Genomic DNA, 23,921 nt, shown 5'->3' on the forward strand with positions numbered 1-23,921 from the left:
ACAGGACGAAAGTCTTTAATGACCACAAAGTATTTTGATTACATTCAGTATTCACAAATTTTCAAAGGCAAGCATGCATATTTTTTTATTTGTAGTAAAGTAATCTCCAAACTCTAATCAGTTACTCTATGCAATTAAGTTGACACTGTAAAAAGCTGATAATAAATATGATACATATTTTTCTCAATTTTTGCTTAATTCTGTCCAAGTTGATATGAAATAAAGCTCAACTGTAAAATTCTTTACCAGAGTTGTTTACCTATTCAGTCTCTTTTTAATGGAGTATAATGCCCAGGTAATTTGGAGTTTAGCTTGATCCCTGGACTACTACTACTGATCACACTTACCAAAATGATTAAAAATATAGGAAATGTAAATTCATGAATACTATTACTTGAAAGAGCCTGTCCCAGAAGCAGACTTCTCTCAAAATTGTAGGTGCCATATTCGGAAAACTTATCAGACTCACTCTAAACCCGTATTTTTGTCCTGTTAATTATTACTAATAAAACTTGCACTGTGAGCAAGATTAAATGACTAAGTGTCTGAGATCACTTCATATTACACACCATAACATGAGGAAGATGAGGAAGATCTGGTTTTCAAGTTTTCAGTATTTCCCTGTTTCATACTAAGAATGACACCTTCTGGGGAGGCAAAGCAAGGGCTACTCCGCACTGTGCTCTAAAGGACAGGCGGAGATGTGCTTGCTGTGTGTCAGAGGCCAGCTCAGTCATCTTTCTGCCCTGCTAGAGCTGCCTCTGCGCAGTCTGAACGGCTCACTCTAGCTCTCCCCAGGCATCTTGGAAAGGGAGAGGCACCATCAGGGACGGTTCTGGCATGCCAGGAACAGATGACGAAGGCTACTCGGAGGCTTGGAATACTTATTTTGTATTCTACAGAACCTACATATTTCTTTGAACAAGTAATTTTCTGTTGTTGTACATGAGTGTGCAGGTACATATGTGTGATGGACATGCATGTGTACACAAATGTGTATGGGGCCCCAATAACAATGTCAGATGGCTGCCTCGGCTCAGGTACTGCCTACATTAGTTTTGGAGATGGCGTCTTTTCATTGGCCTGATGTTCTCCAGGAGCTAGGCTGGATGGCCTGTCTCCTCAATGCTGGATTACGAGAGTGCTCCAACACACCAGCAGACATGTTCTGGGGGAATCAAACTCAGATCTTCATGCTTGCAAGGCGAGGAGCTTTAACACTCCAGGCCTTTAAATGATGTTTTAAGTTGTTATACAATTAGAACAGCCATCAGATGCTCCATGACTGCACATCAGAGTAGACTAATAGTAACTGTCATGGTGCTTGATGGTACAGAGGAGGAGGGCTACCTGTGGACAACTAAAGGAAATGCTCTATCCTGAGGTGGCTCCCTACCTCCAACACTCTGTGAAGCAGGTCTCCTCTCATCTGCAAGGGCTATGGACAAAGACACCACTAGAAAACACAAACGCATGCTAGCGTACAGTGCTAAGCCCAATGCATAGCTTCTTATGCACATAATCCTATAGTAAAGCTTAATTTATAAATTAACGAACAACTATAAACATTTTAAAAATATTTTCTGCTTCAAATTTCCTGTAATTATTGATATGCGGGGCCTCACATATCTTGTTATTTTGTTCTCATTCATTTCTTGACACCTGCTAGCTTCTCTTTTTTAATTACCCTTTATACTGCTTTACTCCCTCCGTCAAATATGTGAAGTATTTCTAGTTACTTTTATTGGCATCTATTTTTTAATCACATTTATTTACGGGGTGGGGGAGGGGTGCATGCCACAGAGCACTTATGAGGTTAACTTGGGGGTTCTCTCTGTCCCAGCGTGGGCACCAGGGACTGAACTCACGTTGTCAAGCCTGGCAGGAGTCCCCCAACCAGCCTGAGAGCTAGTTCAATTCCACTTGGGCAATAAAACAAGCATTGGAAGGCTTGCATCTTCGAGTTTACTGACTTGTTTCATACTTTAGATGTGCATTTGAGAAGGGCACACATTCTTTTGTGGCTGAGCCGTGTTCAGTGAATGCTGACTAGGTCACTTCCACCCCGTCTTTCTTCCACTGGTTAAGTGTTGACACAACAGTATCTGCTTGTTCTGCAGTTAGATAAGGGATATCAACACCTGCTACTACAATTGAATATTTGCCTATTCTCTTATTAAGTCTATAAATTATTATGACTATTTGGAAACTATGGTTTTAGTTGTATATGCAAGATTTGAGATTTTATTTTTCATGTTCTTTCTAGACCATTCTTGGCATACACTATGATATAAAAACTAAATGTACAATATCAATTTTAAAATCAATTAACAATATGTCCAAGAATGTGTTACAATTTAATCATTTTTCTATTTCTAAGTTTTCTGTTTGTTTTTAATTTTTCACTATAAAAGACTAAGATAGATATCTTATGGGGGAAATCTTTGTTCTTGTGTTAATTTCCTAAAATTTTCCAAATGTTTAAGTGCACTGACTGTTTTCGGCATGTTCTGCATAAGTGCTGACTATGTAATTGAACCCATTAAACTCTCAGTAGTGTGTGAGAACATCATTCTGTAATTAACCTTCTTCAAAATGTACTAGAAGAATCAAATATAATAAAGCAATCACCTTCTACCTTTAATGATGTGAATGCCTGCTAAGCCGTTAAGGGCACAAACTAGTTGCCGATGGGCCTCTTCACATTCCGTTCCACATTTCTTCTGCAAAGATGTCAGCAACTCTTCCATTGTCATGGTGCTAAAAGAAGAGACAGCTTTCAAAACCAGAATTGAAATCTCCAAGCCTTATCTCAGCAGGAAAGTCAGTGTCCGGAAAAGGGTATAGTACTCTGCAGTGTTGGCACCACTCCTCAGCAGCCTTCATCTCCACTCTTCAAAATGTGTGTGTGTGTGTGTGTGTGTGTATGTGTGTGTGTGAGAGAGAGAGAGAGAGAGAGAGAGAGAGAGCGCTCTGAACTGCCGAACGCTCTCCAGTCCCTTCACTTTCAGTTTTAGTTATGGCTTACACATAACTGTTACTAATCTAGCAAGTATTCTACTTGATCTGTTTTCTTTTACATTTTGCATTTATTTGAAATGAACAATATGAGCTATTTGATGTAAGACTGGGTCTATTAAGAATCATATCACTACAAATTAATGAGACTTATGCTTTACTGTAAATTCAAATTTTAGTTTATAAAAAATGAGATGTTCTAATAGTCAAACCCGATGTCATTTCCACTAGAGAGATGTCTTAAACTATTTTTTAAATAGAAACTATTTCCATGGCAATCTATAATCCATAAAACTTTTATCATGTTCAGCTTATACTATATGAATTTATCAACTTTCCTATTTCTAACAGTCTATAATCTACTCAAAAGTAAGCCCCAAATATAATCATTTTTACAGCTCTTTGACAGCTAAGAGAGTTTCTTATAATACCAGGTAGTAAACATGGGCTCCCTTTTAAGGTGTGGTCCAATTCACAAAAAAGAATTATGGAACAGGACACATCAAAGAATATAGCTAGCACATTCCTCTTGCAGAAAACTAGAAGTATTATTAAGAGAAAACTTTGCACCAGGTCTGTGGGGTGCCTTCCTTTATCCCCAGTACTTGAGAGGCTGAGACCAGCCTGGTCTGCACAAAGAGCACTAGGGCAGCCAAAGCTACAGAGAAAACTGTCATGAAAACAAAACAAAAACAAAAAAAGTACCAAAAATACAACCAAAAAACCTGTTGTAATAGTTTAAATTTTAAAAGAAATGAAAACAATTTTTATGAGTGTCACAAATGAGGCTGGCTCCATAGACACAAAACCATGAAACTAAAACAAACAAACAAATAAATAATTATTAACTGCTACCTAGCCAGAAGTCCTTGAATAAAACTGGAGTCAAAAGTGCCTAAATATTGCCCACTACTGCAACATAAATCCTACAAGAGAGGTAAGCTGATGGTCGAACCTCTTCTGGAGTGGCAAGAACTCCCCTCGAACAGCCTGTGGGTGGCAGCAGGCCTGCCTGAGCCTCAGCAGGGGATACAGGATGGAGGAGACTGTCCTTCGGTCCAAACTGCTCAGTTTCAGGGCCCAGTCGGAGATCTTCCTGAGCTTTACGATGGCGTCCTGGCAGCACACCTCGTGCTGACGGTGATAGAAATGTCTCTCCACCGGGGAAAAATGGAGCCAGTGCATTTCCTCAGTCTGAGGTGGAATCTGGATCTGCAATGCGAAGTTGGGAACAATTTAGCCTGAAATTGTAACTTCCATCGCAGCTCTGTTCCCTTATAACATTTGTAGTCACTACAAGTTGGGCACACTGACCTGGTCAATGACGTCTTTCTTAGCAGACCTCCACATTATCTTGGCGATAAAACTGTACAGGTGCTGAGGATTTTTCTTGCAGTATGGATGATAGAGAAGTCGAATCCACCAGTGTTTGACACAATAAGGTTCAATCCCAAGAAAGACCACCAGCCCAAAAAGATCTGTAAAGGAAAAGCCACAAGACACAGGGATAATTGTTTCTGGATTTGTGTCTGCATAAGCTCACTCACAAACCCACAAAGCACACACAAAACTCACCATGACGTAGAAAGCATTTTGTAGCTTCTTGAATGTAAACATTTTATCCCAGATCAATTTACATTTTCAAGAATCTACTGTCCTCTAGGTTCTGCCTCAATTTCTGGGACACTTAAGATGTAAGAACTACTATAAAAGCTTGCATTTACTCCAAAGCCTAAAGCTACATCAGTGAAACTTCAGTAGATTTGCTTAGTTAAGACATTAAAGCAAGACTCATTAAATGAAAAAAACATGAAAAAATAAAAGCAGGAGCTAATCTCACATGATGCAGAGAACATGCTCTGACCTAACTAACATCCCTAATGATCTTTCATCTACTAACTTCATTTCTAGGGAACTAGTGTAAGGCAATAATGAAGTATACACAGAACCTTCTTAGTGAATCCCCACTCTTAACTACTGTGCCATTTCTCCATTCTCCATGCCTGAGTGTATTTTTTTATGCTTTTATGTATCATTAGTTGAAAAAACACAATATATGCTCTCTTCAAAAGGAGCAAAAATTATTTTTTAAAATTCCATGAAAATTTCCAGAGAAAATCCCATCATGGAGAGGGGAATTGGGAACACAATCCCACAATATGCCTTGGAGCCATTGGCTGTCATTACCTTCTGGGAGAGGGAGAGCAGACCTTGTTAAGTTAAGCACTCTCTAGTCCTAGACCACATCCCCAAATATTTGGGAGAACAAACTTGTGTTGAAGGATTAAAACCTGGGTGGGTGAGTGAACTGGGGAAGAAATAGGAGAGGCAGGTGAATAGGATCAGAATGCATTGTATGACTCTAAAGGAACTAATAATACTGTCAAACAAATAAACAAACTACCTATTCCACCATTTGAGGATGGCCAACAAACATTTTAGGTTGAAATTGCTTTTTAGACAGAGCCTTGCTATGCAGCTGAATCAAGTGACTCTGATAGCACATAGGAATTATATATTTTTATCTGCAGAAATCAGAGATTTATAGTTCAGATCACGTCAATCCAATTGTTTATGTTCTACTTAACTGAGGTCCTCTAATTATATCTGCTGGAAACAAATTAACAATCTTATATCCTAAAGATGCTTTTCTTCTAGCATGATTTACAGACATGTATGACACATACCACAGCTTGTTAACTTCCCTCATCTGCTTTCTCTGTTTTTCTAAGACAACTCTAGTCTAGACCCACAGTCTAGCATCGCCTGCCTCTATCAATTACTGCAGCCAAACAGCAGATATCCTAGGACATACTCTGCTCTGAGAAAGCATTCTTTATGTTACAATGACAGTCATCTTTTAGAAAATAAACTTATCTATAAGATTAATTTATTACATTGTATCCAAATCTTTCTAAAGTTTCCAATTTCCCAAACTTTCAAAATTCACAATCTATTTTAAAAAAACAAGATAAGTAGGTCTCTATTAGGGTCTAATAGGTCCGTTTGGTTTTGTCTGTATCTCCCCATCAGTCTCTGCATGCACGACTGCCCTAGCTCTTTGTTCTTTAGCCACACTGACACTTGTGTCAGGTTTCCTGCAGCCATAGTGCCGTCCCATGTCTGGCTCCCCGACTTGAGAGGACTCTTTCATCTCCTATCACTTAACAGTGTTGCAGGTGTCAACTCAGCTGTCACTTTCTTCAGCAGCCCTTATATGAAATTTGATTGTCTCCCCCTCGTGCTTTCCCTTCTTCTCAGGTTTTAACCCTCCTTTGGAACTCAGACTGAGTTGAGACCTCTATCTATACTGTGGAATGGGCACAGCGACGCGAGTCCTCACTGTCTCTCCGCACAAATACAAACTGAAGCATCACCCTAGTTCTGTCTACAAGTTAACTGCTTTAAGGATAAAGAGCATACCCAAGTAACCATACACTTAAATAAGGACTCTGTCAGACTAAGCATAGCAGTACGTTCCCATGAGTAAACGCCTCCAGTACGGCGACTGTGGAAGCCTGCCTGTGTTACCTACCTTCCAATCCTCTCTGAACTGGAGTACCACTGATGCACCACCGATTGATCCCACTCAAACGCTGGGCCATTTCCGCAGCCTAATGAAAGAAAAATACGAAAAAACCCCCACAGAAATAGGTATGTGTTTGTGGCCCACTATAGCCCATTTCCAAGTAAGATACATCTGCTATAATTTATGAGTGTTCACACTCGCTATTGAATGTCATACTCAATAGCCATTACCCAACACAATGATTCTCATTAGTAGGAGCTCAGCATGAACCACACAGAGATGCAGGGCTGGTTCACGCATGTAGAGAAGGAAAAACATCCTGAATGAATACACCCCCGTCACCACTCTGTAGTATAGAGGTGAGCGTTTGTGCTGTGAGATATGATTCATCAATTCAGTTCAGGTTACAGACTGGTCACTGGAGACAGAATAAAGATAAATCATGGAACTTGGGAGATTTTTCAGTGAATAAAGTACTTGCTATATAATACTAGGACCTGAAGTTGGATCCTTAGCACCAAAGTGAAAAGCAACGGGCATAGCAGTTAGATCCTAGCCCTGGGAAAGGATGGTAGGGGGATGACTGAGTCTGGCAAGCCAGCCAGTCTATCTAGCTAACTCAGCAAGTTGCAGGTGTAATGAGAGACCATCATAAACAACAGGGTGGAGAGTCACAGAGGATTGTCTGAGGCATATAAACACACAGAGAGAGCTATAATAAAAATCCATACCTAAGGGTCATTTTCATTAGTCATTTGCTAAGGCTACTAGAGAACCCATGATAAGCCTTCAAATGAGATGAAATGATTTAAAGGTCCCTAAACATAGTTTGTTTTGACCTGTGTCATACACACACTGATATCTAAGTATTCCATGCAAAATATCATTGAGAGAATTAGAGTATATTCAAGGGATTATATAGTTGGTAACACAAGAGTATTCAGCAACAAATGCTCCAACACTATCAGTACTGTGGGCTAACTGAATTCCCATCACTGAACCAATCACATCCTTCGGTCCTTCCTCTGCAAAGATGTTACAGAGACTCTTACTTTTACTGTAGGACATTCGACCATCTGAGCTTCATCAAGACAGATCCTCCACCACTCCACCGCTACCAATGGGCTGGGAATGGCCATATAGCGCTTTTGGTTCCTCAGGCGGCGCCCATTTTCACTATTGCTATGTGGGATATCGACATAGTTTAGTTCTGAACGAAGAACATCATAGGTAATGATAACTATATCTTGTTCTGCCAGAAAGTGAGGCTGTAAGAAGCCGTCTTTCTTCACTCCTTGATATACCTAGGAAGTAAGCAGCACCAAGAGTTATTACAGAAAACTTTGGCAGAGGCCAAAGAAATACTCAATTATTTATATTCCTACTGAACTGAGCCCTCTCTGTATTTGCTTTTGGCCACACATACTATAGACAGATTGCACAACTGGCTGGAGAAAGGTTATGTTTTAGTGTGGGAGCCAAGTGACATAAACAACATGAATAGAAATATCACAGGGCAACTGTGACAGCACTGATGAACAACCAACCATGCAGCTGACAGTTAACTCAGAGGAGCTAACGTTTCAGTTAAGTTTTCAAACAAATGCTTAGGGCTCTTTCAACTGGAAAAAGGTAAGAATGTGAGCAGGCTGGTGATGGACTCGGGGGTGAGAATCCAGCGGGACGGGGAAGCGGAGCTATCAGAGCTATCATTCAGGAGGCATCTATCCTTCCTTCCCATCGCACATGCTGTATGAAACACTGTCTCCAAATTTCAGCAGCCATACTATTAACTGCTATTTCTTTCTCACACAGAGGAAACAGTAACCTGCTCAAAACTGAAGGAGCTAAGACTGAAAAGCCTATCCACACAGAAAACAGCTCTCAATGGCAGAAACTGTGTTTTTCTTATCACTGTCTTCATGTCCACATCGGTGGCTGACTATAGAAAACTACACTATCTGCACGGGGGGAAGATAGCCACCAGTTATCTTGTGGCTGGGTGTCCAGTACTTGCCCACCTAATTTAACCTACATAGCAATTTAACCTCTAGCCTATGAGAAAGAGGCTGCTTCAGAACTGAGCACAGCACCTGAAAAATACCAAGGACCAAATAAATATCTGAATTATTTTAATGAGGTAACCAAGACTCCAGAGGACAATAAGGTGACAGGTTAAATGGCATCTGCAATTATACTATGCTACCCTGGGACTCTATCTTTCTCTGAAATCACAAATACCTTTACCAATACATTTTCATCTTGATGATCAAGAATCTTTAAAAGGGCTTAGTAGCAACATACTCTCAACTTCTGAAATTTGGAAGTTGAAAGAAAATAGTTTATTCTTCTATTTCTTCTTCTCAATATTCTCTTCAAGCTCTGGTATAATTAGTACTCGTATCATAACAAATAATTTTAGTAATATCCAACAAGGATGATAGTAACATGGCTCAGGGCTAGTGTTTGCCTGACATGCACAAGCCTTTTGAGTTCAGTTTATTGAAAAAAAAAAGTATGAAAACATTAACAAAGAACTCAAAATTAGCTGGGTATGGTACACATGCCTATAATACCAGCACTTGGAAGTATAGGCAGGAAGATCAGGAGTACAATGCAATCCTTGCAGCTATCCTGGGCTACATTAGACCTTGTGCAGCCATGATGAAAACTATCACAAAGAACCCAAAATTTACAGGCTTTAATCCCTCTTTAGCTGCAGTGCCTTACCAAAACTCTAAGAGATGACGACCTCACATGCCGGTTGATTTCGTCCACCCACTGGTGGCAAATGGAGCTTGGAGAGATGATCAGAGTTGCTCTTGTTGACACTGGGTCCATTGCGACCAGGCAGTGGGGACAGTAAAACGGCTTGACCTTCAGATTCTTCTCCTCATAATTCACACACTTCGCATGCTGCCACAGGTGACACTTCAGACACTGAACTCTTGGCTTGCGGCCGATTTGGTCAAATTCACCACATATACACTCAAAGCGGTAATCAGGCGTTTCACAAAGACTTGCAGTGTTGGCAGCAGGGTTTGGAGACTCAGCACAGTCTTCCACGCCTTGGGTTTGTGTGTCTTCAGAGACACATGCACTCTCTGACACAGGAGCATCAGTACTTGTAGAGTCTCCAGCAGCTGGAGCATCAACTTGGGAATGGAGATTAACAGACTGACCCTTTTCCTTTTTAGTGAGTAAAACAGGCTTCTTCAACTTACTACGGCTTTTTCTTGCCGTACAGTAATAATAATAAGGATCATCATCATCGGAGGTGTTTGATGGCAGGTATTCAGAATCTGTATCCTTGTTCACTGATTTCCTTAATTCTTTCTCAATTTTTCTTGGACTGCCTACCGCCTATGAAAAGTATTATTTAATTAACATGTGCCAGTAAAACTATACTTGTGAAAAAACTCTAAACTTTATATACATATATGCTTTACAAAGAAATTTAATCGCCCCTTTACCCAAGAAGGCTTGTTTGTAATAAACATATTCTAATTTATCCTCTGAAAGATCTCTCTCTATAACCTTCAGAGAAGCAAAAGTTCTACTTGATCCCTGTATAGTACTGATGAGAAAGAAAAAGGTAAACTATCCCTGTTATTAACACTTTATGATTTAAAATCTGCTTAAATCAATCAAAAATAAATTTAGAGTACGTACAGTTCCAAATCATCAAGTACAAATAAAATGAAGGTTGATTACTATCTACTGTCATACATAGACTTTATCTTTGCCTTTCTATGTGTGTCTCTTGTCATTATGGTTTGAGTGCCTACAAAGAGCATATAATACAGTCCAAGTGTGACCAACAGGGAGGTGATACAGCAGCTCCCTGGAAATGGGATCGGAACTGAGGGCACACTGAAGAACAGGATGTCAATACAGAGCAGTGGCACTGAGGAGAGACCCCAGCTCCTGCAGCAGCAGGACTGCAACAGCACAGCTCACTGCTGTGCTTGCTTGAGCACAGGCTGGACGCTCAGAGATGAAGTGTGTCTGTTTATTTTCTCTACTATCTCTCACAGTAGCCCAGTGAAAGCAAGCAAAAGGCTTTCACACTCTGATTTGTCGTCAGCGTTCTTTCCTTAATGATGTTTACATGTTCTGTGCCTACTTTTCTAAAAGCAAATTGAAATTACTAGCCAAATGAAAACAGTTTTATAGAAAAATATTAAAGTTTTACAGGATGGTGTCATTGGGAACATGATAACTTTATAGAAAAGACTTGAAGCATCTGAACATAGGTATATGCAAATTGAAGCATTAACATTTCTAAAGTTGACGGCAAAGTTTGTAAGTGTAGCAGTATCTTAACAATAGTCAAGTCCGGTTCCTCAGAAATCTGGGCATGACACTTCCAGAGGACCCTGCTATACCACTCCTGGGCATATACCCAAAGGATTCCCTGGCATGCAATAAGGACACATGCTCCACTATGTTCATAGCAGTCCTATTTATAATAGCCAGAAGCTTAAAAGAACCCAGATGTCCCTCAACGGAGGAATGGATACAAAAAATGTGGTATATTTACACAATGGAGTACTATTTAGCCATTAGAAACAATGAATTTATGAAATTCTTAAACAAATGGATGGAGCTGGAGAACATCATACTAAGTGAGGCAATCCAGTCTCAAAAGATCAATCATGGTATGCAGTCACTGATAAGTGGATATTAGCCTAGAAACTTAGAATACCCAAGACATAATCCACATATTAAATGATGTCCAAGAGGAACGGAGGAGTGGCCCCTGGTTCTGGAAAGACTCAGTGCAACAGTATAGGGGAATACCAGAAAAGGAAAGTGTGAAGGGGTGGATGGCGGAACAGGGGAGGGAAGAGGGCTTATAGAACTTTTGGGGAGTGGGGAGCCAGAAAAGGAAATCATTTGAAATGTAAATAAAAAATATATCGAATAAAAAAAGAGTATATGAAACTATTTTAGAGTTCATTCCATTGAGTACTTCTACTGTACCAACCACACTTCTCTGGGTTCAAAGGTAACTAAAACAGTTGTTACTTTTGTGACACATTTAAAAAGTAGAAACAGTAAGTCAGTCACTGCCGTAGTACTTTTTCTGATTTTTGTCTCTAAACTCTGAGGCTTCAGTGGCAAGGCAGGACCTATTCATTTATTCTGTAAGGCGTTGCACATGAGTACACACACTTAATAAATGATGTTACCTGCTTCTTTGTTTTATCAAATACATCTTCTTTGTAATTCTTCCCCAACGTAAAAGTCCCAGAGAAACCATGGCCTTTGATTTGTTTCACAAGACCTTCAAAGATTAAACATTTCAACATCCGTTTCAGAAGGCTCCGGTTCCGCTGAACATCATATCTGAATATGGAGCTGACATACTTATAGATAGAAAGAATAGAAACTCCCTTCTTCGCATTCATTTCTTTCACAGCTGTCAGGATCATCACACGAGTAGCTAAATGTACAGTGGATAGTCAAAAGGATATGATAATTACTCAAAATAATTGATGTGAAATTCAATATTAATCTTTATTAGGGACTGGGTACAAATAAAAGACTTAATATAAGCTAGTATTCTAAAGAGTATTAATGAAAATTTATCTTGAATTAAGAAAAATTACTGTAGTAGAAATAATTTAACAAAGAATTATTTAGGCTAATTTATTAATTTGATGACACAATAATCATTCAAATTATAAAATACAATCTCATGAATGTTTTAGTATATTCTATGCTATGATTTCTAAGAAAATTCATCTGCTAATAAGAATTATAAAAGCTATACTTGAAATTAAACTGAAGAAATTGAAATATAATAGGCTAAACAAGTAGTACTGGGACTAATTCTTTATTTTTGATGTAACTTGTAACCATGCTCTTATGTTAAATACAAACAACTAAGCAAACAAACAAAACAAAAACACAAAACCTAGTGCTTACGATTAGGATCTTTCTAAGAATAACATAAACTACAGTAAAAATCACTGTAAGAAGTCATGAGAAGAGACCACACTTACGAGGACAGTGAACCTTTTCTTTTGGTTCATATTCTGTATCCTGGATTTCTCTATTTTTCACTTTTCCTTTAGGACAATGAGTTGGGATGAAATAATTTACCACTTTTCCCTGAAATACATAATTTTGGTAGTTGAAATATTTTTGTTCAGTATTCTGAGTTATTATAATTATCCCTTCTATTAAAGAAATAGAATATACTCATACAACTAGGAGATAACTAAATGTCATGCATTATATATCAATTTTTCACTTTGGTGCTTATAACTAGCCATTATTTTTTAATTTGTGTTCTCTAAATTACCTAAATGTAGGGAATTTCTGAAAGTAACTTTTAAAGACACAGTTAAAAATAGAATTGATGCATTAAATTTAAAATAATGAAACTTCAGAAATAAAATATGTAATGAACTTAATTAAAACTCTCTGAAAGGTGTTGTTAATACTTTTAAGTCATATACAGTATCTTTTTAAAAATAAGATTTACTTTTGTTTCCTGTAGAAGGGGATTTTGTCTACATGTATGTCTGTATATCACATGCATGCAGTGCCCACAGAAGCCAGAAGAGGGAGAGGCATCAACTAGATCTAGAGTTACAGATAGTTGCCCCATGGCAACTGGGTCCTCTAGAAGAGCAGTCAGAGCTCAGAGCTCCTAACTGTTGAGTCTTTTCTCCAACCTCTCCATCATAGCTATATAAATTTATAAAAATGTATTTATATAAACTTACATATGTATAAACATATATACAATGATACATAAAGACTTTTCTATTTACTATTGAAATCACTAAGGTTTATTATGTACACATGAATTTATCATAGATTACATAATATTTAAAATGTGGGCCTGATGGTTCCTGGAATTCTTAACTAGTTCTACCTTTGACTGGGGGGCTAAATTCAGCAGGATGTGCTGGCTTCAGGATTTACTTCTGGGAAGTATAAGAAATTATATTTTGTGAACTCTAAAATTCATATATATTATACAAAATCTATTCCATCTAACAATCTGTTAATACTAAGCTATCAGTCAATCTCTTAAGTTCTACTTAACAGAATCTGAGGTTTATAATTAAACAGACAGTTCTTCATTCAGTGACAATATAGACCTTTTAGTGTTTACAAGATATATGAAGCACCGACAGAACTTATTTTTAAAACTTCTGCTAATTAGTTGGAAGATAACTTACTACTGTCTAATCTCTTACTAGTTGGTCTACAGCACTTAAGAAAACTGGGTAACCCAAGTCCCGTTCTCTGCAGTCACTCGAAGGTAACCAACCATGACTATAAGCCATTTTCACACAAGCACAGTAGGGGTGACTCAAGGGCCAAGCAAAGGCTCAATGTTCACTGTAAGGTCTCGTGACATCCTTTGTTCCCACCCTCTGGAGCACGGCAGTATTTCTCTGTACCTCGGGAAGGGTGAGAGCATCCTGCTTGACATCTTGTCGGGTGTGTGTCAGAATCAGAGCCAGAACCTCCACTGTCTTTCCAAGACCCATCTCATCTGCTAAGATTCCACCAAGCAACTGTGGCCCAGCATGTGGGAAATCTCGAATGATGCTAAGAGAAAATGTAACCCAAGAATTTAAATAAAATACTGTCTTTTATGAGTATTCCCAAAGAGAACTGAAGAAATGGATGAAACTTTAAGTTTACTGAAACTTCATTTAGGAGGAAAGAAGTCAAAGTTCCAAATCATATGTAACAGGAATAAAATAAAAACAATAATTGAGCAGATGACTAAGTCTGTAGAAATAAGAATGGTGCTAGTACATAATCAACATTTTATCTCATCTGTAATTAAAGAGAAATATTATGCAGTCTAGCAAGATGGCTAAGCAGGCAAAAGTGACAAGCATGATGGAAGTCAAAAACACATGTTGTCCTCTGTTTCACAGGTGCACTGTGCTACCCTTCCGTCCTCAGCCACAGAATAAATATAGGCAATTTTATGTTTTAGAAGGTAGTAATTTCCCTTTATGGTTTTTATAAATATAAAAATAGAAATGATATAATTAATACTGATTCACTGATTATGTTCAAAGATCCTCATGTTTCTTAAATCTATAAATTGATAATTAAAAGTATAAAAGTTGACCTTTATAAAAGAGATGACATTCCTTAAGATAAAACTCTAATCTCTCCTTTATTCTCTCTCTCCATCTCTGTGGTAGCATCTTACTGCACAGCCCTTGCTGGCCTACAACTCTATATAGACCTCCAACTCAGAGCTCCCAAGCGCTGGGACTGAAGGCACACCTCACCACGCCAGCCATCTCTGTCAGTCTTGAAAGCTCATCAGCTTCAGTCTATTAAGGTAATTGTATTCATTGAGAAATGACAAGTGCTTTTTAATTCTGAGTCTATCCTAACTGTAGAAATATACAAGACTTTAGTATTCCACAATACTGAGCATGTGTTACATTCTCATAGTTTTTTACTGTATATATTTTTAAAAAATCAAATATATAAGATTTTGCCTTACCAGCCCGTATATGGATTATAGTAGAGTTTTAAGCCATCAGGTGTAACAATTTCTCGCCACAAGAAGTGCAGGGAGTTATCTAAAGAGAAGTATAAAATATAAGAGCTTTTGTTTTGATTTTCTCCTGTCACAGTGATACTAAGATAAAACAAACAAAACGGCGTGGGATACTCTCAGGAGACCCGCGTCCTTGAGAAGGCTCACTCAGGAAAGGCCACGTGGCTGCCTCTCACAATGCTCCTCTAATACTATCTGTCAGCTCCCTTTGCTTTTGCGCAGACTCATACGCAAGTCATCACACAGAAGAGCAAAGCACAACAGAGAGCTGAGGGGAACAACACACAGCCCCGGTTCTAACCTGAGAAGGGTTTTCTGCATTTGCGACGTGCGAACATGTGTCTCTGTGTCTCTATGTGCTTACAACACTTTAACTTTAGGGCTTTCTGAAAACTAGTAGAAATTGGAAATGGTACCCAAGTAAAGGGCGTTGTTGGTCCTGACTGGGACTGGCCTTGGGGACTGTATCTAATCCTGGTCTTTTTATTATTATTATTATTATTATTATCTGTTTTATTTTCTAAATTCTTTGTTTACATTCCAAATGATTTCCCCTTTCCCAGTTCCATCCCCATAAGTCCCATAAGCCCTCAGCATCAAGCCTTCCAGGGCCCTCTCCTTCCTTCTTGGGAATCATTTGATATGTTAATTGTGTCTTGGGCACTCAGAGCTTCTGGGCTGATATCCACTTAACAGTTCTAGTCCTGGTCTTAACATGTTCTGTTTCCAGACTACAATGAGAGGAAGCACTCCTCAGCTGCATGCCATTGCCGAACCATAAACATTGTGAACACACACAATATGCTCAATGACTAAGACTACACTGAATAGTCTATGAGTTATTTTCGGTACAAAACTAATGTGCAATTAGGTACTTACTTTATGCCACGACAACTCAATAATTACATAATCAAGTACCGATATCTAAGATTGGAGTAATCCTTCCCAAGTACTGGTGGCTCAAGTGTGCTCTACCTACCTAGCTAAGTCTTATAATTTTAAAAAGTTGAAGATGTACTTGATAGCATTCCTCTACTTCTGAAACAAGGTATTTCTTCCCTCTAAATACCTAATCTCTCCTCGGGTCCAAAGCAATCAGGCTAGCCATCCTTGCACTGAGCCGTCTCACTCGAAGATTCTCTGAGATGATTGTCTCAGATACTGTCACTGTGGTGGAAGCCTGACAAGAACTGGTGGTTGACTCCAAGCTTACAGATTTGTTAAAATGCACCAAATATTACCTTTAAGATCAAGGCATTTTGTTGTATGTAAGTTATTTCTTATGGAAATTACATATCTGAAAATTATTTTATTTTAGAGAAAAAATAATATGGCATATGTGGGACCTGATAGAACTGTTTTCCAAACAAATAATAATGAGGAAAAGACTGAATGAGAGCCAGGCAGTGAAACATACAGATTATGAAACTTTATCAAGAGCATCCAACTCCAGAGTTAGATGCTGGTTTCAGGACAGAGGAAGAGAATGAGGAAGAATATGAATGAATCAGAATGTAGAAGATATGGAAATAAAGATGAGGAAGGGAATTTGGGGAGAAGGCAAATGTATTAACAGGATAAAGAGCAAGAAGAAATAACACTGTCTACCGACTGATAATTCCTAAAAGGAAAACTTTAAAAAAAAATTAGGTTGCTAGAATACTTGGAAGAAGTAAGTAATATCATCTGTAGTTAACTTAAGTAAATCTATACAGGAAAAATCAGAACTAGTTAATAACTCATTGTCCAGAGTCAAGTAAAAAATCTCAAAATTTGTCTACTCAGTTAAAAGCAGTGCCAGTCCAGTGATGCACACTTTTTTTTTTTACTAAAATGGAAAAACTATTCTTTTTTTTTAATTCAATATATTTTTTATTTACATTTCAAATGATTTCCTCTTTTGATGCACACTTTTAAGCCCAATGCTTAGGAGGCAGAAACATGAATTCTACTTAGAGCCTGAGGCCAGCCTGATCTACATAGTGATTGAGTTCTAAAACAGTCAAGAGTTACACCAAGACCCTGCCTCACAGACAGACAAAAGTGGTTACTAAAGTACACCCCTGCAATGAATCTCTTGGTTTTATTTATGTTGTGGGGCAAGCAAAATAAATATAAACTAGGAAAGTTAGTCACATTTGCAAATCTGCTGTCTGTTGGCAATATTTACTGACAAGTTAGGAAGTTTCTTACACATAACTAAGTTCTAAAAGCAATCCTTTGTAAACAAGTCATGATTTTTCCTCTCCCCACCTCCTGCTTTCTCTCCCTCTCTCCCTCTCTCTTTTGAGACAGCAAGACATGTAGCCCAGACAGGCAGGCCTGGAATCCACATCATGGCCTGGGGTGACTTGAATTCCTCATCTTCCTGCTACTACCTTCCAAAATGGTAAGTAGGGACCATGATTTAAATTTATTTCTTACTTTCATACATTCCCATTAAGGCTGAAGGAAGAACTAATTAAAATCCTAAAACTAAGGAAAGTCACATATTGATTGTTGTAGTATCTATTTTGACAGACACCCCCTTTTTGCATGATTACTGGCCATCACCGCGGTCCATGCCCCACTATTAACCCTCTCCAACACTGTCCCTCCCGAGAGCCCTGCTTTAAGCATCTTAGACTTGCCGCCAGCAGGAGTGCTTCTGAACTGCTCTTGCTGTAGCATCCAGTTGACTGCCTCTCTCTGGTAAGGTCTCAGGACTGGAATCAATGCAGGGTGCTGGACATCCACTTGGACTGACAGTGTTTCTTGCTGGTGTGTTTGCTTCACAAAGCGATAGAGCTCATCGATATCCTGGCCCTCTGGCTCACTCTCTGAATCCTCCTCGTCTTCTTCCAGCACATCTGCATATCCAACAAAGGTACAGAACAGGATCTGCACTATAAGCCACAAGCAATTGTTTCTTTTTAAACCCTTCTCTTCCCACTCTGTGTGTTTTTTAGACACTCTGCAATACTCTCTGGATTGGTCTCACACCCAAAAGCCTCACTGATCAGTTTTCTTCAAGGCTGGGAATGCAGATGCATGTGCTACACAAGGCTTGCTAACCACTAGTTCTTACTGCAGGAAACCCTGCACAGCCCTCCAGCTCCACAGTCCTGTTCTGTGTATTCCCTCACTGGAAATCCCTCCTCAAAAACTATTCACCTACGCGTTCTTTAAAAGCTTTCAGATGCTGCATGGCGTCTATTTTCTGCTCAGCGCTCGTGTGCTATTTTATACTTTGGCTGTAATGTAACTGCTTTCTCAATCACCTGTGTACTTGCCGCAGAACGTCAGAGATACTGACATGTTCTGTTCTTTAAGTATTTAATAACTACAAGAAACTGAGCATGAATTTCACCTGTACCTAATAAAGTATTTTATTCCTTTTATATCTTAACATAAAAAATCCTTTTACTTTTCAAAAAAAATATTCCTATTAAGATAATGGTTCATTAATTTTTCAAACTGAGAAGAAAGGGCAGGCCTTTGGTAGCAGCAGGAATTAGTGAGGAGACATGCTGAAAGATTAATTAATGTAAGCATGTCAGGCTTCACATTTCACTAGATGAACACAAGTGCCCTGAAGAAGATTCACACTGTAACTTGAACAAAATGAAAAACCCTCACACACTTGAATTAGCCTCTCAATGTGAAGAAACGAACCATTTTTATGTCTAAAATGTTCTCAAAGAGCACATCATAAAACCACATGGTTTTACAGAACGCATCTAGTATGCCCAATGACTATGAGTGTTCTGAATAATCTACATATTATTTTCAATACAAAATATCACATAGGATTATCACAACCACACAGTGTAATTATACATTTATTTCATTCCATTGCAACAAAATAATTAATGTAGCCAAGTACTGATAGCTAAGCCTGAAGTTTTCCTTCCTGGACACTGGCAGTTTAGGTGTGCTCCAACATAGCTGGCTGAAATTCTTAGAATTAAAAAAAATACTCTAGATGTATTTGATAGCATTTCTTTTCTTTTTTTCTTTTTTTTTTTTTACTCAATATAGTTTTTTTATTCGATATATTTTTATTTACATTTCAAATTATTTCCCTTTGATAGCATTTCTAATTATGAAACAAGATATTGTCTTTCCTGTAAATCTCTAACTTGCAAAGTCACTATTATTAGCATTATGAAGTTTTGAAAGAATGAGCTATGGTATCAATGTACCACTATGTTCAAACCACGCAGATTTCAAAACACTCTAACATGAAAATTTATAGGGCTGAGGCTATAGCTCCAAAGTGTAGCCCTTGCCTAACATGCGTGCAGTTCTGGGTTTGACATCTAGCACATAAGGAAAAGGGAAAAAAAGTAAAACACAAAAAACGAACAAATAAAACAAACAAAAGGAATGGGAGAAGAGAACACCCTACACATCCTACTGCAAACACAGCACATGAACGTCTCCGCTGTGATCTGGGAGTCAAGCCTCTCCAGCAGCACGGCTGGGGCCCCTCAGCCACTCCCATGGCTGTCTGTGGTAGACCGGTCCTGAACCAAGTGCTTTCTGCTGTTTTATCTCTACCACTGAGCTACATTTACTAATATTCAGAGGCCCTTAGGTGCATGCTAACCAAGAATTCCATGTCCTGCCAACAAACAACAAAGTCATCTGTTCTTATAAGAATGTACCTCTTGAGAGTCTTCATCAGACTGCAAAGGAGAACAGATTAAAGGCCAGCAACAATTTCTGGCTATTAAAATTTTTGCAGAAGAGCTAAGAAAATCAATTAACTGGCTTCATAAAATGTTTGTAGAACAGCTAAGAAACAAATACATAATAAGTAGAAATTCAACTAGTTTAGATGTGTTTTGAGTGCCTTTTGACTTTGTATATTGATTTTGCAAACATTTCTTGAATGCTGGGCACAATACTAAGCAATTACAGTAAAAAAGCAAATTGTATCCTCCGTAAGGGCATTTCAGATTTTGTCACACGGTATTGTATAAATAACACTCAAATTTCTCCTTTTATTACTTGGTTTTTAGGTTGTTAAATGTACAAGCTGCAGAAGGACTGGCAATCCCCAAATGCAATTTTAAATCTTACTTTGGTAATTACCTGGAACAATGAAATTATGTAACTTCTCCATCACTCTCTTCATGAGCTGATTGAACTTTTTCATTCTGGAACTTGCATCACTCATGAAGTCTAGTCTTGTCAGGCCAGCTTCCAAGATGTAAATTCCCACCTACAAAAAATTAACATGCATAAAGTTTTACTGGGTGTATACTATTCTTTATAAAGACACAAGAAAAGCTTTTTCAGAGTTGCTATTTTTAAAAAAAAAATGTTGAATTCTTTTTTTTTTTTTTTATGTATATGGTGTTTGTGTCTGCATGAATGTCTGTGTATCACATGTGTGCAGTGACCACATGACCACAGAGGCCAAACAAGGACAGTGGCGATGACATTTGGGTTCCGGGAATTGAACTCAGGTTCTTGGCAAGAGCAGCCACTGAGCCAGTTCTCTAGTCCCCAGACTCACTATTTTAAAGGTTTTAACAATGTCTGTTCCACATTCACTCTACAAATGTCTATGATGCATTATTTATTAGAAAAATGAAAACAAAAAGACTCCCTTAAACGGGACTGAAACATAGTGTGATGTAAACCTCAATTCTACCCACCGAGACGCTGGTTTGTATCTGGCTATCTGAATATCAGTGAAGCAAGGCACAAGGAAGCACTCCCTAGCTCAGTTTTCTGAGGCTATGTCCGGGAATCCTTATCAATGGATACAGTAATATGAAATAAAAGGTGGAAGAAAACAGAGTGTGACTATGTTAAATATCTTAACTTATAAAGCAATGCAGCTGTTGAATTGTAAGAGATTAAATATTCAAATTTAAGTAGAGACAATGATATTTAGGAGTAAAAGAAATTTAGGAAATATAACTTTTGTTTATATAATTTTTGTTTATATTTTATATTTTTGTTTTATTTTTAAAATGGAAAGTCTATGAGGTAGCCTAAATAGTTTAATTTTTAAGATATCTAATGGCAAACAATGCATTTTCTTCATTTCTCCCATTATCCTGGGTCTAATTCTCTAATGACTGAAATCCTTCATTTCTTCTGCTGAAATTTTCAGAATCCAGCAACATTACACTGTAACAAGTGGCAAAGATTTCATTTCAGAACTGTACATATTTGCATTCTGTTCACCTGGAGATGGGTTAAACATTTACATTCTTAGCCCAATCAAGGTCAGGGAGAATGGAAGAGATTACGATATGGTTTTAAGGGTAGGATATAGACTCATAGGCTATGATTTCATACTTTCTATCAGTAAAATTCTGGTCCTTAAAAATCAGTAGACAGGGAATTGCATGGTTGAGTTCCACTGTCTAGGGAAAAGTTAATTGCTGTATAATGCTTTTAAATGTTCTCTATTCTTTAGGTTATTTTGAAATAAATCTATGGCCATTCTACTCTAAACATACTAGATCTCTTCAGAAATAACAAGTAGCCTGATATAATTTCTTTTGAGAAATAAGAAAAGCATTTCAGTGACACAAAGATGAAACAACTTCTTAGGATTTTTCAGCCTTTAGCATGAAGGCATATCATCTCCTTACAAAGCACATCCACTTATATTATCTCACCTAATCTTAGTAAATCTGCCATAAAAGAATGGGTATTGTTTATAGTTCATAAAAAGTTGATATTAGAACATCTGAGCGATCTGCACATATTTACAAAACTTACTGAATGCAGATCTTGAAATGAATTACAAATTTACTGGTAGGTCCCAGATGCTTTAACAGGCAGTGAAGATTAAAAAGACTTCACAGTTTAGCAAGCAGGAAGGATGCCAAATATAAGTGTGTTTCAAGCAGTGACTTAGGGTTTTACTGCTGTGAACAGACCAAGGCAACTCTTATAAGGACAGCATTTAATTGGGGCTGGCTCACAGGTTCAGAGGGTCAGTCCATTATCATCAAGGCAGGAATATGGCAGCACCCAGGCAGGCATCATGGGGGAGGAGCTGAAAGTTCAACATCTTGTTTCCAAAGGCAAACACAGGAGATTTGTTTCCAGACAGGTAGTGTCTTAAAGCCCACGCCCACAGTGCACACCTACTTCAACAAGGTCACACCTCCTAATAATGCCACTTCCTGAACCAAGTATATACAAATCATCACAAGCAGCCAAAAGAAAGAACAGAAAATAGATACACTGGGCAAGGACATGTAGCACCACGCCTGGGACTTAAGAAAACTTCTCTATGCATCCATCCATTAGATTCTTTCTGAACAGACTATCAGAGATGGGGAAGAGGATACCAAGAAAAGCATAGACAGAAAGAATATGTTTGGGAAACAAATTTTGGAATTTCAGAAGCTGGATAAAAAAACAGTGACAGCCGGGCGGTGGTGGCACACGCCTGTAATTCTAGCACTGGGGAGGCAGAGGCAGGCGGATTTCTGAGTTCAAGGCCAGCCTGGTCTACAAAGTGAGTTCCAGGACAGCCAGGGCTACACAGAGAATCCCTGTCTTGTAAAAACAATTCCAAAAAACCAAAAAAAAAAAAAAAAGAAAGAAAGAAAAAAAGTGACAAAGGGTAAACAAAGGGTAAAGTTCAATGACATATTATAGGAAGCTGTCAGTCAGAATAGCAAGGTCACACTAAAGTTTTACAATCATTAAATTAAGTCATATTTCAAATATATATACCATTTCCGAAACAAAACAGACAAGAGATTTGAAAACACAAGGTATTATAATGCAAGATGGTGAGGACCAAAGCAGGTAGCTGAGCAGAGACGGAAGAGAAAATCAGGAGACTCTCCCTAGGAAAGCACAGTCAGGCTAGTGATTGGCAGGGAGACGCAGTCTTACCGTTATTTAAAGCCCCGTACGAAGTTATTCTTTGACACTTAATAATGGGGGGCTTATTGCTGGATTTTGAGACTTTCTAAGTTAACATCAATGAATTACCAGTATAGAACCTTACACACCACCACAGACCCTGAGTACCTTGATTGTATGACTTCCTTCTGGCCTCTGGTAGAGTTTTATTCCTCTTCTCTTCTGTAGCCAGGCCAAATCCTGTAACACGTCACTACTGAAGGAGGATTCCACTCGAATACCCTTGCCACAAACACCGGCTGATCCCTGAAGTACATTTTCTTGTTTCTCTACATTTTTACATTCTGAATGAACATAGATCAGGAACTGACTGCTTGACTCTGAACGAGTCAGTGTTAAAGTCTTTTCAGAAAAATGTTCAACTAAACTCTCTTTGGGGAGAAGCTGAAGAGCAAACTCTCCCAGAAATGCTTTCCAGGAATGATCCACATGATGGGGAGAAATTGTAACATTCAACGTCACAGACATAGGGGTCTCTTTTCCGGTGGATTCTAAGATGCTCACAGTCTCTGAACGCCTCTTCTTCTCTCTGTGAACTGCACTGTCGGGAGGGTCTTCATCTATGACGATGCAGTCAGAAGAGTCTGCATCTGAGCAGGCCTGTTCCTCAACAGACGAGGCGAGCGGCTCACTCCTCAGGTCCTCGTGCATGCTCCAGTGAAGCTGCCGCCGCCTTTCTTCATCCACCTTCATCGGGGGAGCTCGCTTCCTTCGGCTGCTCATCTTCGCACTGTCACTTTCTTGGTTAGTAAATGTGAATTCTAAATGACAAATGGAACAGCTGATGTGAGGCAGGATAAAGACAGGACAATTAAGAGAATACACCCCATATAGTCAAGTCTGCTTAAAGCCTCTTCACCAATTGCAAATCCAGGCTTCAGAAGAATTAACAACATACATTTGCTGTGATGATAATGCTTC

At 38.5% G+C, this 23,921-nt stretch overlaps 1 protein-coding gene across 3 annotated transcripts in view; it reads right to left on the reverse strand.

The window, feature by feature from the left end:
- Shprh (SNF2 histone linker PHD RING helicase) overlaps window positions 1–23,921 on the reverse strand; it is a 69,295-nt gene that overhangs the window by 43,145 nt on the left and 2,229 nt on the right. For all 3 annotated transcript variants that reach the window (XM_052169333.1, XM_052169332.1, XM_052169331.1), the window contains exons 2-14: window positions 23,109–23,761; window positions 20,187–20,316; window positions 17,738–17,956; window positions 15,051–15,129; window positions 13,975–14,125; window positions 12,559–12,667; window positions 11,743–11,996; window positions 9,278–9,910; window positions 7,600–7,851; window positions 6,554–6,632; window positions 4,333–4,496; window positions 3,974–4,230; window positions 2,639–2,760 (exon numbers count right to left, since the gene is read on the reverse strand). In XM_052169333.1, the coding sequence (XP_052025293.1) occupies window positions 2,639–2,760; window positions 3,974–4,230; window positions 4,333–4,496; window positions 6,554–6,632; window positions 7,600–7,851; window positions 9,278–9,910; window positions 11,743–11,996; window positions 12,559–12,667; window positions 13,975–14,125; window positions 15,051–15,129; window positions 17,738–17,956; window positions 20,187–20,316; window positions 23,109–23,723 (3,064 nt within the window). In that variant the 5' untranslated portion in view covers window positions 23,724–23,761. The remainder of the gene's footprint in view (window positions 1–2,638; window positions 2,761–3,973; window positions 4,231–4,332; window positions 4,497–6,553; window positions 6,633–7,599; window positions 7,852–9,277; window positions 9,911–11,742; window positions 11,997–12,558; window positions 12,668–13,974; window positions 14,126–15,050; window positions 15,130–17,737; window positions 17,957–20,186; window positions 20,317–23,108; window positions 23,762–23,921) is intronic.

The sequence above is a fragment of the Apodemus sylvaticus genome, chromosome 23 (assembly GCF_947179515.1).
Source record: "Apodemus sylvaticus chromosome 23, mApoSyl1.1, whole genome shotgun sequence".
Classification (NCBI taxonomy): Eukaryota; Metazoa; Chordata; class Mammalia; order Rodentia; family Muridae; genus Apodemus; species Apodemus sylvaticus.